This window comes from Tasmannia lanceolata, unplaced genomic scaffold, assembly GCF_043159265.1.
Source record: "Tasmannia lanceolata isolate RefF3 unplaced genomic scaffold, GAP_Taslan_0.1 ptg000005l, whole genome shotgun sequence".
NCBI classification, from domain to species: Eukaryota; Viridiplantae; Streptophyta; class Magnoliopsida; order Canellales; family Winteraceae; genus Tasmannia; species Tasmannia lanceolata.
In genome coordinates, this window is record NW_027518682.1 from 19,501,225 (window position 1) to 19,518,846 (window position 17,622).

Genomic DNA, 17,622 nt, shown 5'->3' on the forward strand with positions numbered 1-17,622 from the left:
ACTCTATTGAAATGGAAATGAGGGATGCTCTCCACGGGATTACATTGATTGCAAGAAAAGGCTAGGACAATATTATTGTGGAGGACGACTCCCATGGCTAGATGGAACTCACACTCCTCCTTGGAGATTCTCTGATATACTAGATGAGATATTGGATATTATGGAGGGAAACTCGGTTCTATTTCAGCATGTCCGAAGATCTGCAAATATGGAGGCAGATAGGCTTGTCTGGGCCAGGGTCAATATCAGTCGCCAGGCAATATTGGAGACATTCGACTTCTTGACTTCTTGACTATGTTTGTTTTATTTGTAATTGCTTCTTGTATGTTCTCTTTGTTCTCCCAACCCCCTCAGTTGAGTTTTTCTCATTAATAATTCTCAACCAAAATAAAAAAAGAAACAAAACAACTCTGCAAGACTATTTGACATTGGCGACACGATTAAGAGTGTTGTAGAGACTAGAGAGTGAATGCAATAGGGTAGTATCATGTGATCATATACTGGCAATAGCGGCTAGAGACGCCCCTCTCTTAGTATATTGGCATCTTTACGTTTACTTTTATCCTACTTTCATTGGATCTTGGAAAATAATCAACCGTTTCCATGTTATTAACATAATATCAATACCATAATAAGGGATTTGGTAGGAACTTTCGCAGAAAGGCATTTCGCGGCTGGCTAAGGGTGTCAATTTTGGCTCGGGCTCGGAAGCTCGCTCGAGCTCGGCTCGAAAAAAGCTCAGCTCGAGCTCGGCTCGAATCCAAAACAAGCCGAGCCGAGCCGGCTCCTTAAGCTTAACGAGCCGAGGCCGAGTTAGGCCAGGCTCGGCTCGGCTCGGCTCGTTAAGGCTCGTTAAGAATTTAATATATTTAAATATATATATTATATATTAATATATACACTAAAAAGGTTGTCTAGGGACTGAAAGGGGGAGGCAAAATATGTCACTTCTTTTTTGGAACCCCATTTGTTACTTGGACCACCCCCCTAGTGTAAAAAGAGTAGTAAAAAAACACTAGATAGGGCTGTCCAGGGAAAATGAGGGGCGTAAAATTAATATAATTCGAGCTCGATAAGGCTCGCGAGCCTGGCCGAGCCTGACCGAGCCGAGCCTGGCTTTTGAGCTTAATGAGACGAGCCGAGCCGAGCCTAGCCAAGCTCGGCTCGGCTCGTTTACACCCCTAAGTTGCATGAGAGCAGCCACCTCAGATGAATAAGACAAAATATGCCGAAAAGTGAGCCTGTTTGGCTACTCTCATGCAACCGCCAGCCGCGAAATGCCTTTCTGCTAAAGTCCCTAGCAAGTCCCCCTAATAATAGTAGTAATAGCAGTAGCAGCAGTAGTAGAGGTGGTATTATATTTATGTCTCGAATTCTATGCCATATTAGTCCTACAGGCTACAGCCATATAGGACTATAATGGGCCCAAAGTCTCCCCTAATAAATCATCCAAGGAGTCCCAGGTGTGATGACTTCTACTTATCTAGGGCGGCAGCCCGGAAGCACAAAATAGGAGTAACTTTGTCATGAGGAAAGATTATAGTTGTTGTCTCCCAAAGATATTGCTGTACTGGTGGATTAAGATTGGGATTCCAAATGAAGTCTTGGTTGTATGTCTTTTGGGTATATTGCACTCTTCACATCCAACTTATTCATTGGCAGAAGAAGTATGTAATAGCAGTGAGATGAGGGTGATCATATCTCAAATTGGGAGCCCTCCTAGTAGTGGGTTCCTAAAGTTAATCTTTGATGGGTCTAGTTTGGCATTCCAGGGCCAGCAGGAGTTGGTGGCCTTTTGAGAAATGTCAATGGAGAAATGATATGGGCTTTCTCTTGCCCCATTGGAATTGCTGACTCCAATGAGGGGGAGATAAGAGCGGTGCATCAAGGAATCCGAATGTTAGATCATAATGTTCTTGATAAGGTCATAGTGGAGGGTGATTCCCTGAATTAAATTGGTTGAAGGGAAGCTCTCCCCAACCGTACAGGTTTGCTCGGTGGACTGACAAGATTTTAGATACTGTCATAGGGTCATCCATTTCATTTTACCATGTTAGAAGATCTGAGAATAGTGAGGCCGATCGGTTAGCTAGAGGGAGTTTTTTGGGCGGAGCTAGAAAGTTTTGATTTCCTCCCCCGTGAGGGGTTAATGTATTGTGTATGCTTTTTCTGTTATGCTCTTCTTTGTATCTGATCTTCTTGATCGCTAGAGTTTTCTACCCTTCTTTTGATTTCAATTTAATTCTTTGCCATTCACAAAAAGCTTATACATTGGCCAATTTAGCGGGCGGCAACAACAATTAGGGCTTGAACTCTGAACTTGCTACCGGTGCCTATTGCTTATAATGAAAGCTCCCTTTGCCCCCGTTGATGTAATTATATAACCTGACAAGCTACAAGACACCTAAGCAATCAGCACTAGTGTACAAAATAATTTTCATGAAACTAGGGGATTTAGCTAGACAAAGACATGTTATGCAGAAATTCTAGCTACTAATTAATTTTTTTAACTGATTTGCATCTAGGTTGTATTGAAAATACTCGTGGCATCCTACTAAGAATAGAAATCTGGCTCAGTGATAAGCTGCTATGAGTATCATCAATACAAACTAGACGGACAAAGAAACCGGCTCTAATACCATAAAAGAACACTAGGGCTATTGGAATCCTTTCTCGCTTACTTTTGTGAGAAGGTGTTTTCGTATTTATAGATCCTTAATATAACTTTTGTTATTATATGGATTTGAGGTGCGGAGTCATCAGTCATGTCTATCAGGTGCATCTGGGTGTCAACGGACCAGACGTGCAGTCCAATAGACTATCCAAATCCGAACTTAAACGGACAAGACCTAGACACATTACTAGGATCATAGACCATTTTGGATCTCTATTATAGGATCCGAAATTATTTCCGATCAGATCTAGACAACTGACAAAAGCCCATGGGACAGTCTTAAATCCGAAATTACTATACTATTTTACAAAAATACTCTCCAATTCTTTATAACTATAAGTATTATTTCAAAGTGTTTTAGTAAAAATGGGGCATATGAATTTTTTTTTTTGGAACAATTTCTAAAGTTGTATTCCATTTTAAATTACATCATGAATACTATGAAAAAACAGAAAAATTACAAGCCAGGCTACGCTTACTGCCCTCGTAGTTCACTCATCTCCAAATCTGAACCTGAGATACCTTATGGGAGTCTTCTTCAACTTGGAGCCCTCCTCTTCAATGTCTAGAGCTAGAGTGGAGGAGGCGTAGAAGCAAATAGGGAGTTCCATTCTCAATCTGTAGGGCTTGGATATGTTGTTTCTTAATTACTACGTACTAAATGTTTGATAGAGATCAGTGTTACAAGAGGTTGGGGATTTTGAAGGGGCAAAAGCTCCAAATATTGTTGACAAAGGGTTGGATTGGGTTATTTGTGGATGAGAGTGAATCAATTGAAGGAAAATTTTGGAAGAATCCAAGTGACAACCTCTCATTGGCTCACAACAGTGGTAAAAGTGTCCTTTCACATGAATTGACCTCAATCAATTGTTGATCAAGGAAGGGTTAAGAATAATTTATTAATCAAGGGCACTTACATCAGCAAATATAATATGACTACATTTGGCATCAAAACATGTGATTTTCTCTTCCACTTGCGTATATTGGATTTATCTCTATGCGTGAACCCCGTAGTCAAAATTGGCAATTTTTCATGATCAATGGGTGAGAAAGATCCTAGATAAAACTTGATGAAGCCATCACATGTCATCTGAAATTACCTCCCTTTAACACATTGGAAGGGTGCAAAATGAGCATATAAGGAAAATGCCTGCGTCTAGCACATACTGAATGCATGTTAACTTGGCTAAATTAGACTTTTCACATAGAGCAATTGTAGGTCATTGGATCAAATCTGATCAATGATCTAATTTAAGAGACAATATTTGATTTGAGATGGACAATATCATGATTATTTTCAGTCTTTTGGTTTTTTTAAGTGATTCTCTTTTTTGAAAATTTATGTTAATTTCTTTTTTTTTTCAAAACCACTTTTCTTTTTTTCTTTTTTTTGATAAAAAGCATACTCACTTTTGTGCATGGTTTTTGTACACAACAGAGAGAGTAAATATGACCTAGCCTCTGAGGGATTTTTGCCTTAGATGCATTAAATTCACCTGGGATAAAATGTGAATTTTAGAAAAAGACTAAGGCCCTGTTTATTTTGGATTTTGAGAACCCATCGCGAGTCCAAAACTGATTTTTGATTGCCTGATTAGCACATCTAATGCTTGAATTTGATAGATCTTGAAGCCTCAAAGAGCAACTGCATCATTATGGGTAGGGCTACAACAGGGTCGGGCTTTTCAAAACCCTAGCCCAACCCTAGATCCCATAATCTCGGCCTGACCCGCATTGACCCTGAGTCAGGGCCTGAAAACCTCAACCCATTGCCCACCCTACAGGGCTCAGCGCGGCCCTGGCCCGCCCTGATTTGGCCGGGCCGGGCTGGCCCTGATTGACCCTAGTGCAAATACCTGTTAAGAGTGCTAAAAATAAAGCAACCACATATCATATAGAACAAAATGATCAATAAACAGAGAAAGGGAACAAAATAAGACAATATGAATTCAACAACATGACGGGCAACATAGACAATTAATAATAATAATCTAAAGAAACATCAATCAAAGATAATAGAAAACATTAGCAAAAGAAACATGCACAGATGATTCAATTATATAATAGAAAACTTAGGGTCGGGCCGGGTCGGGCTGACCCTAGGTATTAACCCTGAACCCGATCAAACCCGACCCTAAGTCAGGACCTAAAAAATGAACCCTGCCCCGCCCTCAGGGTTGGAAAATCCAGCCCAGACCTTATTCGGGCTCATGACGGGTCAGGGCTGACAGGGCCAAACTTGCACCCCTAATTATGAGTGCGTTGGCACTATTGGATCTTCTAATTTATGTGTTATTTGTGGAGAATTGGAGCCTTAATGATTATCCATGATCGATCATAGCCTTATGTCAACGATTGACTCAATCAAGTGCAACTTACAGTGGATTGGAATACTCGAAAATGTCAAAAAATGATATATAATAAGGGGTGATGTGCCCTTTTTTTCATTGATGGGTGTTAAACGTGATCAAATCATTAGAATTTCGTTCATTTTTCAAAGATTTGCTGTCCAACATCGAGATTAATGCAGTAGGGCCCATGGAAGCCCTAATTCCACTGTGAATGTTACTTTGAGTGCCTGAATGACTTGCTGGCCTAAGGACCCCACTGAAATCTTGTGAAGGTAGACACTTGCTACTCCCAAGTCCCAACATAGTTCACAATACAAACTTCCCTTTCCTCTCTCAAGATTGAGAACCCACTCTCTCTAATCCTTTCATCCCTTTCTACTAATTTTGTAGGGCAAAAGTAAATATTTTTTTTTAACACGCGCCCAAAGTAAATATATATATATTTGAATGGTAAAGAGATCTTCGTTGAGAAAAGACTCATTTCCACATTATTTTTCCCAATTTCCACGTCAGATGTGACATTTTCCACTTAGGCTCCTTCAAAATCCTGTGAGACAAATGAACATGCGAATTTTAGCTTTCTCGGGAAAAAAAGGGGTGTGTTCCCAGGATTTGGTCTCCCGGGAACGCGAGTGAACAGAGCCTCGAGAAAAAAAAAAGCAAAGAGAAAGGATACGAGACCAATGGTCGAGACAATGCAATGACAGAAAACAAAAGAAAGGCAACAATAAAGAAACCATGTCCTAAGGGAAAAGATAATCAAAAGTCTCCATAGCCACTCTATTAACACCTGTCTAGGCTAGCCTGTCTATTAACATTAGCCGACCTCTTCACATGCTGGAAGCATAAATGACATACTTCTTATAATTAATAGTAAGTAGTTTTCTCGTGTGCTAAGAAGAAAAAAAGTCTTCTCTCTTTCTATTTTAGCTTATACGAACACCCTCAAACCAAACCTAGTTAAGGTAGGTAACTACAAGAGAGCACCCCACAGATAGTGCGTCACAAGACAAAACCCAACTCATACAATCATATATTCAAATAATAGTACAAATATTTTAGGGCATTTGCCAGGGATCATCGCAGAAGGCATTTCGAGGGCCGGCTGTTGCCCGAGAACATCCACAGATGCTCATATTTTGTCTTATTCATTTAATTCATCTAAGGTAGCTGCTCTCTCATGCAACAGCCGGCCGCAAAATGCCTTCGGTCCCTAGCCAATCCCATATTTTAGATCCATCTTCAAGTTACATCGGTAATGATTTATTCAAAGAACTTCGTAAATAATGACAGACATTCATGCCTTCGGTCCCTTGTCTTATATGGAAAAAACAATAAAAGCAAATCAACTATGGCAAACTGATCAACATGAAACGCCGAAATTCATGGGAGTCAATACCAGTTCCCAAACTTTCAATATCAATACATGTGGGCAGGTAAGTCTATTTCTACAATTTGGGTCCAAAAGTCTTACTTTGATAAACAAAAGAATACAAAACATGATTCTCAAAACAGACTGTGGATGCATCAACCATGTAGTAGGTAGGTCACATTATAGAAACTCTAATTGTCAAACCACATGGGCAATTATCTATATTTGACTATATATATATATATATGTTTCGTGTAAGAGGAGAACTCCTATTCCTATATACTACTGTGAAGTTTTTAGTCTTGGAATGGGTCTAGGCCCTCCTATCACGCAGCTCCTTCAAAAAAGAATATGATAACTACTCAAACATATCTTTTTACGTAGAAAAGCAAGTAAAAGACGGGTGCTCCCATATTCTACTTCTCTTTCTTAATCACCAAGGTTTTAGTTGATTTTTAATGGGACAGAAAGACTTCTCTTTCCAACAAAGGGCCTGCTTTCTCTACTACTAAAACGACACTTTCGCTTTCATTCTCATCATCTTTGGGCTGATAGAATATAATAGTAGTAATAATAATAATGATATAACAAGAGCACATTCACAGTAGTTTTAGGATGTAATTAGCTAGGTTCAATCAGCCTTCGAGCGTGTGGCAAAGTTTGAAAAGTAGCTGAAATTAGACCGCTGATGGCGGTGATATTTTGTAAATTTTGACTCAATTGAATTCGATTTTGTAACTTTTGACATAATTGAATTCGAAAATACTTTACTAAAAATTAAATAAAAAGTCAAAAGAAAAAACATGGAAAAGTACATAGAGAAAATGGCAAAAGAAATTTTATGGAAAGGAAGATATTAAAAAAAAAAAAAAACCCGACAAAGACAAAGGGCATGTTTGGATCTAAGGAACACTATATATATCATTGGGAAAAGGGAAATGAAATTTGCAGTCCCTTACTTTTATAGGGAATTGATATATTCTCCCCCTTTTCTTTCCCGGGCACCCCTCTACTATATTTCCCCTCTACTATATTTATGACTAGGGAATTGCTAGTGTCCATCGCAAAAGGGTTTTCGCGGCTGGTCTGTCACAAGTCAGACCTGCCACCTCGTGAATGAAGACAACAGCTCTTGTCTCCATTCACGAGGTGGCTAGTCTGACGTGCAATTGACCAGCTGCAAAAACCCTACTTTTGCGATGGACCTTAGCAAATCCCTTATGACTAATTAGAAAGGTAGAACTTTATAAAACAAGGAAGTTGGATATCATTTCCCCTCTCTAATATAAAATTAATGCTCTATATAAGTTATTGCTAAGATTAAGTTTTAAAATTAATAAATTTTAAAAAATTGTATGTAAGTTATAATATCTGGTATCTTATTGCTCAGATATTATATATATAAATTAAGAGATGATAAGTTATTATCACCTAATTCAAATAATTAATACAAAAAGAGAAAAGCGTTCCTGCGTGGCAATGCGGGGAGCTTAACTGCTCTTTAGTGGTTTATAAAGCCTCCCATTGGTTCAAATAGCAGGTCCCCCTTTGAAACGTATAGGTTGTCCACAAGAAAGGAACCAACGGGAGGCTTTATAAACCACTAAAGCACAGTTAAGCTCCCTGCGCTATAGTGCAAGAATGCTTTTCTCATACAAAAATCCATTGATTATAAGAATAAGAAGGTACCTTCTTAGGTAATAATATTGTTCAAAGAACAAACAGATGAACACTGATGTTCAAAGTACAAATTATATGTAAATATGTATGTATTGTATGTAGGTACATAAAAAATGCTCTTCAGTCTTTTTCGTGGAATTCTTTGTTATGGTTGTTGTAGCCATGGACTCTGGTGCATAGTTAGCAAAACTTCGTTTTAAACGGAGTTTTTTTGAGAAAAAATATGTTTTATTGGTGTGCCATTTAAAACTCTGTTGATTTTCTTTTACAACGAATAAAACTCTGTTTTTTAGGCAAACGTTTTAAACATGTTTAAAATGCGTTTTATACGTTTTAAACACCTTTTTTTCGCCAACTTTTCAATTTTACCCCCACCATATTTTGTAAATGACAAAATTCTAAACTCGTTTTCTTGTGTTTCCGTTTTTTTTTTTGACGACGTGTTTTTGAGCCAATACCGTATTAAACTCGAATATTTACAGTCTTATTTTTTTGCCGAATCACGTTTTGCTAACTATGCTCTGCTGTAGCAATGGCCACGGTACCAATGGAAGATCCAGGTAGTGCTTTTGCCTGGTAGTGACAATTTGAGGTCGCTGATTTTTCTTCTTTCCAGATGGATAGGTATAAAACCTGGTGCACCATAAATTAACATGGCCAAGGTAAAGATATAGATTTGGACGAATGAAGTGTCTCATTGTTGTGGGTAAGGGGGATGGACATGCAATGCCTATTTGATAATTAACTGCTGGTGGGTGTCCCTAGTGATGAAGAGGGGCGCATTTATCATTCCCTTTAATTATAGTCCATGACCTAGGGGTTTTTTGGTTATTTTCACCCAATGCAGGGGTATTTTGGTCATTTTTCATGACGCGTATTCTAGTCATTTTTACCCAATACAGCGTATTTTGATTATTTTTTATGTCACCAGGGTATTTTGGTCATTTTCACCCTATACAGCTTGTTTTGCCCTATCTTCCACCCCTTTTGGATGATTCTAGACCTTTGATAAAAAAAAATTGATTAAAAAAATAATGTCTTTAATTCGTAGATTTTTCATGATTCAGTCTTGTGAATGAGATATCCGTTCAGCATTAGACTTGGACTCTCTCTCTCTCTCTCTAAGTTCTTTTTCCAACGAAGGAGGACGGACCTTGCGTAATCCATCATCCAACCATCTCCAGTGTCTGTAAGCCCTGTGGAAGACCTCCCCCATTTCTACCAAATTTCAATAATCATCCTCATATTCTCTTCTGCTGCTGCGACTTTATACAAAAAAAATTGGAAAGGTGATTTTTTAAAAATACAACTGATATTTGCCCTACCATGTATTGATAATAAGATGAAACCACCATGTCTTTTCCCTTCTTAATTGACTGCTGAGAGCCTTTTAGGAATTGAAATACCTATTTTTGGGAAATGATAGTCCCCCCCTCTCAATAATGTTTTTCGTTTGGTTTTAAAGGCAAAAGAAAAATGTTAAAGGCGTGAATTTATCCTAAAGCAGTGAACCACTCTCACAAAAACCGTTAGAGGGGGGGATTTTATCCATTTACTGGGTGGGGTGGGGGGGGATTATCAGCGCCCCTTTTGTTTGAATGGTAGGAATTGACATACCTTAACAACTGACTAAATAAATAAAGACAATGTGAGTTCATCTCGCTATCAAGGCTATAGTAGTGGGGATATCATATATCTTCAGAAATTAGGCTCTTATTAGATAATTGCAATAAGTTGCTAAAATGATTGTGGAAGGGCGATTTCAAAAGTATTCGCCTAATAATGGATTTAAGGGTGTCGTATGGTTTAAAAGACGGGAGAAAGGGTTAGTTGAGTTAAGTTGAGTATGGTTTAAAAGACAAAAAATATCATTGTTTACTTTCTTGCATCTCCTCTACCCTCCACCGTTAATGTTCTTGTCATTGGTAGCAGTGCAGTGTCGCACTCCTATTCAACCCGCATGAAAAAGAAAAAGTAGAAGAGGAAAAAGAAGAATAAAAAAATTGGCTAAATACAAATTTAAAAAAATGGAGGAAAATAGCATAAAAAAATCGGCAAAAATCAGCAAAATCGATAAAACGTGTCGAATGGATAAAAGTTGGCTTACATCAAAAGGTCGACAAAGATTCAGAAAATAACCTGAATCTTCAAAAGTTCAGGTTAAACTGATCAAAATCATTTTTGCCAGCGCGCAAAATATAATCAGTAAAATATCTTCTAAATCAGTAATAATCAATTTAAACAGATAAATTTTTATTTTATTTTTTTGCTAATTTTCACCCATTTTGATCATTGATACTGAAATTTACTACTTTAAGCCATTTTTTAAACCCGGAATTTATCTAAGAACCCACAACAGCACCTTAAAATTTTATTGATATGAAAAAAAAAGTTTCAAAAGGAGGACATAGAACCCTCTCTCTAACCCCTGTAACAAAAAAAAAGAAAAAGGACAAGCGACATTTATTTAGTACGAATGTAAGGAATACATAATTGGGTCTCAAATCTCTCTCTCTCTCTCTCTCTTCCTTCTACTTCCTCTTCCTCTTCTTCTTCTACAAATGAGGGGAGGCAGACTCTAGACAGAGAACAATGACAGTTTCACTAAGCAAGGGCAATGGGGATCGTCAAATTGCAATATTAGGGGGTGCAACTCGGGTCGGGTTAACCTGGGAAAAAAAAAGTGGGGTTGGGTTCGGCTCGGGTTGGGTTGAGGGTTTAGGCAACCCGACCAGAGTAAAACCCGACATTTTTTATCAAATATTTTTTTTTTGTCAGCTTAAAAACTTGGGTCAGGTCGGGTTGAACTCGAGTAGGGTTCGGTCTCAGGTTGGGAAAAAGGGTTCCTTGGATCGGGTTGGGTTGAACCCTTGGGTCGGCATGGCAACAAGAGAGCGACGAGCGGGGGAGAAAAAGCGTGGTGTTACAGACTGGCAGAGAGAATAAGTGTGCTTTTGTCTTTTGAACTGTACTAGGCCTTGCTGGGTTAATACTTTCCACAGCTTGCCTTTTTTTGGTAGGTAAGCTGGGGTTTGGCTGGGACCCTAACAGTTTATTAGCAGCTTAATGTAATTGCCTAGTCAAAAAAGGGTTATTTTTTTAAGAATATGGCATGCCCGGGCCTATTTTCTTGTAATAGTTGAAGGAAACTACACTTTCGAAGTTTTAGGTAAGCTCAAGGGCCGGTCGAGTTTTTCCATTATACATGAATCAAAAGGGAAGTGATATATTCGCCCCCTTTTCTTCCCTGGGACAGCTGGTCTAGTGTATATATGACTATTCTTTTACAATAGAAGTGGCTGTCCCAAGGAAGAAAGGGGGGAGAATATATCATTTTCCAATTCATATTAGTAAAGAAATATATAAGCACAAAAACCAATAGAATATAGTCAGCTCTTTGTGCAGTATAGTAGCAGTTGTTTATACATTTATTGAATTTAAAAGCAGCTACGGTGGAGTTAGGTTTGAACCGGTTAATTCTAATGAAAATGATTGGAATTGACCTTACCTTCAACACCAAAAGAAAAATTATGGTGTGGGTTTTATAATTCTGCAAAGGAAAGATCAATTCAACAGATCGAATCGAACTTGGGTTTATATCTAAGCAGGGTAGTTTTCTACCACTTGACCAGAGATTCTTCCAATCGTGAACTATAAAACTTTGTACTTAAGCATAAAAAATAACCAAAGTAGAACATAATTCCTTAGAAAAATATATTCCGGTAACTACCCAGTTGAATTGTTAAAAACTATTCATCTATTGGGGCAATGACTGAGAGAGAGAGAGAGAGTCATTTTCAGTTATTCCTTTCTTGAGAGAGGTGTAAAGGAAGACAACTCTTGCACGGTTTCGCCTCTAGAACTTGGATTACTCGGTGTGGGTACTGACCCTATTTTTCAAATGTGATGATATTTTTGTAGATTCATAGGGCCCATGCAAACGTTTGGAGTTTCTTAAACAAATCAAATCAAAGTAAAATTATCAATCATAAGAAAAAGGAAGAAGAAGAGTAATAATCAAAATGTTTACTAGGTCTTTGCTCTCACTCCCTATAAAAGGAGAGCCTCAAGGAAGATTAAGCACAAGCATTTGTAGACATCGCTTAAAATGTCTTCTACTCTCTTGATATCAGCAACCTTAGCTTTAGCCCTCTTGTTTGTGGGATCGGACGCTCAATTGAGTGCCGCGTTTTACAATTCCACTTGTCCAAACGTTACGAGCATAGTAAGCAATGTCATCCAACAAGCTCTACAATCAGACGTTCGAATCACGGCTAGTCTCCTTAGACTTCATTTCCATGACTGCTTTGTTAATGTAAGCTCCAACTCTTTTATTTTCTTCAATGCTTCTTCTTTTACAGATGACAGAGAACATATCGTGTTTTAAGTCTAATTAAGCTCCTTTGCACCGGTGCTCCGTTCAAGCAGAATCAGCCGTTCACTTTAACTGAAGGGCTGAGATTAATTACAAAAAGTAATTATGATCTGAGATTTTATATTGTGGCTAAGCCTGAAGTCCAGTACTTTTTGAAATTTACAGCGGGGCCCACTTCATACGAAGATCCAAACCATTCATTGGTTGGGCCACAACTTAAATAGGCTATACCTACAGATCATCTACGTAGGATGATCCTAACAATTTTATCTATCTAGGTTTCTGTAATGTGCAGTCCATGTCCAGATCGAAGGGTCAGATCATCTATCTGCAGGGTATAACCTATTAAAGTCTGGTCCCAACAAATGAACGATTTGGATCTTCCTTTGAATTGGGCTCCAATATTGTAAATTTCGAAAAATACCGGTCTTGACACTCCACCGCCATATAAAATCTCCAACCTTGAATAGCCCTTCACTTTGGATTTTGGAGATTTTCTAGGATGTGTGCACATGAAGTCCATTATAATGTGCATCTTTTTCATCATACTCGATCAAAAGTCTAGAATCATCCAATGAAGGTGGGAGCAAGGGGCTACAGGGACAAAAAGGCAGGTACTGACCAATCAAAAGTAACTCACTATAACGGGCATGGCTGTAGTATTAGAAGGAGGTCGTGCCCCATTGATCATGAACCTTTCCTCTGATACTCTCAGAACTTCTCGTGCTACAACTGCACGGAAAGCTTCAACTGCTTCTCTACCCACTGCATAATTTAAAGATATGGACCCTTTATCTGTAGGCAAACATATATAATTAATTGCAGCTAGACCATCCTAACCATTTGAAAACTAGCTTCTAAATTGAAAGTCAAATGCCGATAGTTGAAGGGGTTATTATTTTATATGTAGCGATATAAATTAACCCTAACGATGTCGTAGACGCTTTGCTTTGTGAGAAAGAAAAGTAAAATAAAATACATTTAGCTTTAGAAATGGTCTACATCCTAAGAGGACCGACATACCTTTCAAGAGGTGGCCACATGAAGGGCTGAGATTAATTTCAAAAAGTAAATGGGAAAATACTTGCCCCTTTTCGTACTTGAGACACCCCCCCCTCTAGTGCATTAATTTATGACTTCCCTTTTAGATTACAGGGGCTGTCCCAAGTAAGAATGGGGGCAAATATATCATTTTCCCCGAGTAAATATTGGGGCTCCAAATTAGTTTTTTTTGGCCCGATTAGCTGGCGAAGTCGCGCCAGGCTCTAGATCAATTCATTTTTTTTAGGGAGATGATAAATTCGCACCCCTAGGATTATCTGCACCCATTTAACATGATTTTGCTTCAAAAAGTGTAAAAAAGGAGGGTAACGTGAATAGACTTTAACAATTTTTGACGTCAAATCACATTACAGGAGTGCGAATAATCCTACACGGGTGTGAATTTACCATCTCCCTTTTTTTTAATAGAGTAATGATATGGAAACCGAGTTGGGGACTGATAGTAGAACCGAACAAATAGCCTCTTGACAGGTTAGCAATCTTGTTCCTCTTTCTCTATCTTTTTCCCTTAAAATGTAAAAAACTACACCTCCCAGGCCATGTGGTATGTGGAGATTTGTTCAGTTCCACTCTGTCACCGTAGCACCACACTTTTTAATATCATCACGTAAATATATGAACATGTTAGGCTTGTTTTAGTAATTTTCGAGCCACAGCTATTTAACTTAATGCATACTATTTGATCGATCAACCATTTTGAACTAAAGAAACATAAATTACTGTGCTTGTGTTAGGGTTGTGATGGGTCAATTTTGCTGGTCAATAGCAGCACTATAGTTACCGAGCAGGATGCCCTCCCCAATGTTGGTTCAGTTAGGGGTTTTGGTGTCGTCGACAATATTAAAACTGCGGTGGAGAACTCTTGCCCTGGTGTGGTTTCCTGCGCAGACATTCTTGCCATTGCTGCTGAAGTGTCTGTGTCTCTAGTGAGTATCCATAAATTTCTTTTATTTTTTTTCAAATTTTATACAATGACCATCAGCAACTTGTCATCATTATCATCAGAAAATCATATTCTTAATCTTCTTAGTGGGGCATGGAACTTCATTTCAAGTGCCTAAGTACATGTTTGGCACCATAAAAAATAATTCTTCAAGTTTTTTTTCCCTGTGTAAGATTGTTTTTCCAAGGTTTTGTAATGCCTTCTTTAGGTAAAATTTATTTCAGTTAAAAATTTTCCAGATAAAAAAAGAAAGCTTTAGAATGATTACAGATGAAAAGAAAAAAAATTGGAAAAAGAAAAACTTTTCCAATGTTTCTTACTTTTCCATTGTTTGATTAGAAATGAAAAAAGCAACTTGTGCAAGAGAGATACACAGACAAACACACACACACATATGGGATTTGTAGGGAATTTTACGGAATGCCATTTCGCAGCTCACTTATGCAAGAGAGAAAAGGGTTTCGGAGAAATTGCCAAGCTAAATATGTTAATATAGACAAAGGACGAATTAATTTCATTTTGAATTTCAAACCATGCCCGGCTGTTAAACATCATGACCAAAATGTTTTAATACTTTTTAGTAGAGTCAAGAGATTTCGTTTACTTTTCAAAGCAATCTAGCCTGCACTTGAATTTGGTTGCAATTCGGCAGATTCCTTTGGAGCTATATGCTCCCAAGGTCTATCTATTCCTTGGAAAATGAAGGCATGGTAATTTTATTTGCTAGTCGCTATGGCAAGACCACTAACTTCAGGTCGCTCTCAGAATATGGTATTGAGAGCATGCACCAATTATTATGTGTATAAGTTGTACATACTAGTGAAATTAAAACGATGCATCTTATTGTTCGCAGTCAGGAGGGCCCACCTGGAATGTGCTATTGGGAAGAAGGGATAGCACGATTGCAAACCTAAGCGGAGCCAACAGTGACATTCCAGCTCCCTTCGAGAGCCTCAGCACAATTACATCAAAGTTCTCTGCTAAGGGCCTTAACACCAACGATTTGGTCTCATTATCTGGTAAGCGTTACAATGGTAAATCACTAATGTCAGCATAAGACAAACAAAAAGGGGGTCACAACTCACAATTCTATAAAAGGGAGTGGTAGTATCATTTGTCAAACCGTAACAAAAATTAGGGTTGTATTTGGATTGCCAAAATCAGGCTTTCCAACATTTAGGGGCTGTTTGGATACACGGATTTTAAAATCCGGGATTTTTTCAAAATTGTAGCTAAGAGACGAGAAGAAGCGGACCAGCTGTCTTTTTTGACTCGTTTTTGACTTCTCGCCCTTCTTTCCGACAGTAAGAGAGTAGCAGATCCTCCCATTTTTCCAGCTTTTAAAAATCTCATTATGCATGCGAGATTTCTAAAACCGAAACGCTACCGGGATTGCGGCAGCAGTTTGATCATGAACCCTCTTTTACACTGTTTTCAGACTAAAAACCTGGATTCTAAAATCCGCGTATCCAAACAGCCCCTTAGTTAAAAAGATGAGCGGAATCAAGAGGCAGAAATGAGGCAACAACAGAATTAAAGGGGGGGGGGGGGGGGGGGGGGAACTACCAAAATCTGTTTTCCGCCCCCCAAGAGGTGGTATTCTAATTCTCTTTCGGCCGGAATGAAATTTTTATTAGAATATCTAGAAATAGGATGGGGATTCCAATTCCTGATTCTGGCAATACTAATACAACCGACCAGTTTGTTTGTTTTTTTATAAAGATTCATATAAAAAAATTGACGAGGCACTTCAGGTAGTAAAGATTGCCCCTTATAAAATGTGGTGTTAGATGCTCCTAATTTGGCTAGGGATCAATCAATTCGTTGCCGCTTCTAGGAATAAGAGAGAAGAGAGAAGAAAAAAACAGAAAGAAGGAGCAATAAGCACAGAGGTATCTTTAATCTCATTTTTGAGTTCTGAGATATCAGTGATGCTTCTGAGTTCTGCCATGACATCTAACACAGAGTGATAAATTAAAAATTTCTACTAATTCTTGGATGATTACAATTAGGGCTTGACGAGTGTTTATATAAAACACTCAAACGGATAAACATAGAAAGATTAAGATAAGAAGGGATAGAGATAGGAATATAGTATTCTAACCTAATTGCTAATGTAATCTCTGGTTCTCTAATATATCTCATCCATGCAACTTTCTAAATCTAGGTTAATGATGATCCAACTATCTCACATTTTTTAACACCACATGTGTGTGTGTCATTTTCAGGTGGTCACACATTTGGACGTTCTCAATGTCGCAATTTCATCGGTCGTCTATACAATTTCAGTGGGACCGGGAGCCCGGACCCAACACTAAACACCACTTATTTGGCCACGCTCCAACAAATATGCCCCCAAAATGGAAGCCTCAGTACCTTGACCAATTTGGATCCAATAACACCCAACACCTTCGATAATAACTACTACGCAAACCTTCAGAACAACCAGGGGCTTTTCCAATCGGATCAAGAACTGCTTTCCACAACCGGGGCTTCAACAATCTCCATTGTTAATAGCTTCAGTAGCAGCCAAAGCACCTTCTTTCAGAACTTTGCTTCATCCATGATAAATATGGGGAATATCAGCCCTCTAACAGGCACCAATGGACAGATTCGTTCCGATTGCAAGCGGGTTAATGGAGGTTAACTATTCACAACTCTGAAGTTAAGTGTGCTTGAGAGAGAATAGTATTAGGATGGGTGTGTTTTTGGGAAGTCTTGTGTTGCACCACTCAATTTCTTTCCTACCAAATAAAAGATTGAATAATGTTTCAGTCTGCCAAAAGCAAATTTGTGAGAATCCAAAGGTGTTCTCTTAGAAAGAGATGCCTAAATGCATACTTTTTGTATGTTTTCATGGTAATAGAGGCTAGAAATGGAAGTGAGCATTAGCTGGTGTATTTGTGTACGAGAAAATAAGATTGTAAGAAACTTAAAATATCTTGAAATAAATTGATCCTGCTTGAATTGCAAGAAAAACATTTCTTGTGGAAATTATTTTCATAGGAAACTGATATAATTGTAGTTGATCCAGAGGGATATCATCATAAACTTAAGGTGACTCTAAATAAAAATTGAATAGTGTTGGTCCAAATTATCTTTTTTTTGTGTGTAAAAAATAAGAAAGTTCAGAAATATTTTTCCTTTCCAAGCATTTCCAAAAGA

The 17,622-nt window shown here is 38.2% G+C and overlaps 1 protein-coding gene across 1 annotated transcript; it reads left to right on the top strand.

The window, feature by feature from the left end:
• Window positions 1–12,121: 12,121 nt before the first annotated feature.
• Window positions 12,122–17,348, top strand: LOC143876800 (peroxidase A2-like). The gene is made up of 4 exons (XM_077378497.1): window positions 12,122–12,392; window positions 14,249–14,440; window positions 15,311–15,476; window positions 16,686–17,348. Exons 1-4 carry the CDS (start codon window positions 12,186–12,188, stop codon window positions 17,102–17,104), a joined length of 984 nt encoding a protein of 327 aa, XP_077234612.1. The 5' UTR covers window positions 12,122–12,185; the 3' UTR covers window positions 17,105–17,348.
• Window positions 17,349–17,622: the final 274 nt, after the last annotated feature.

Coding starts and splice junctions, on each gene's coding strand:
- LOC143876800 (XM_077378497.1), top strand. CDS start 12,186: ATGTCTTCTACTCTCTTGATATCAGCAACCTTAGCTTTAGCCCTCTTG. Junction 12,393..14,248: donor TCCATGACTGCTTTGTTAAT/GTAAGCTCCAAC, acceptor TGCTTGTGTTAG/GGTTGTGATGGGTCAATTTT. Junction 14,441..15,310: donor CTGAAGTGTCTGTGTCTCTA/GTGAGTATCCAT, acceptor TATTGTTCGCAG/TCAGGAGGGCCCACCTGGAA.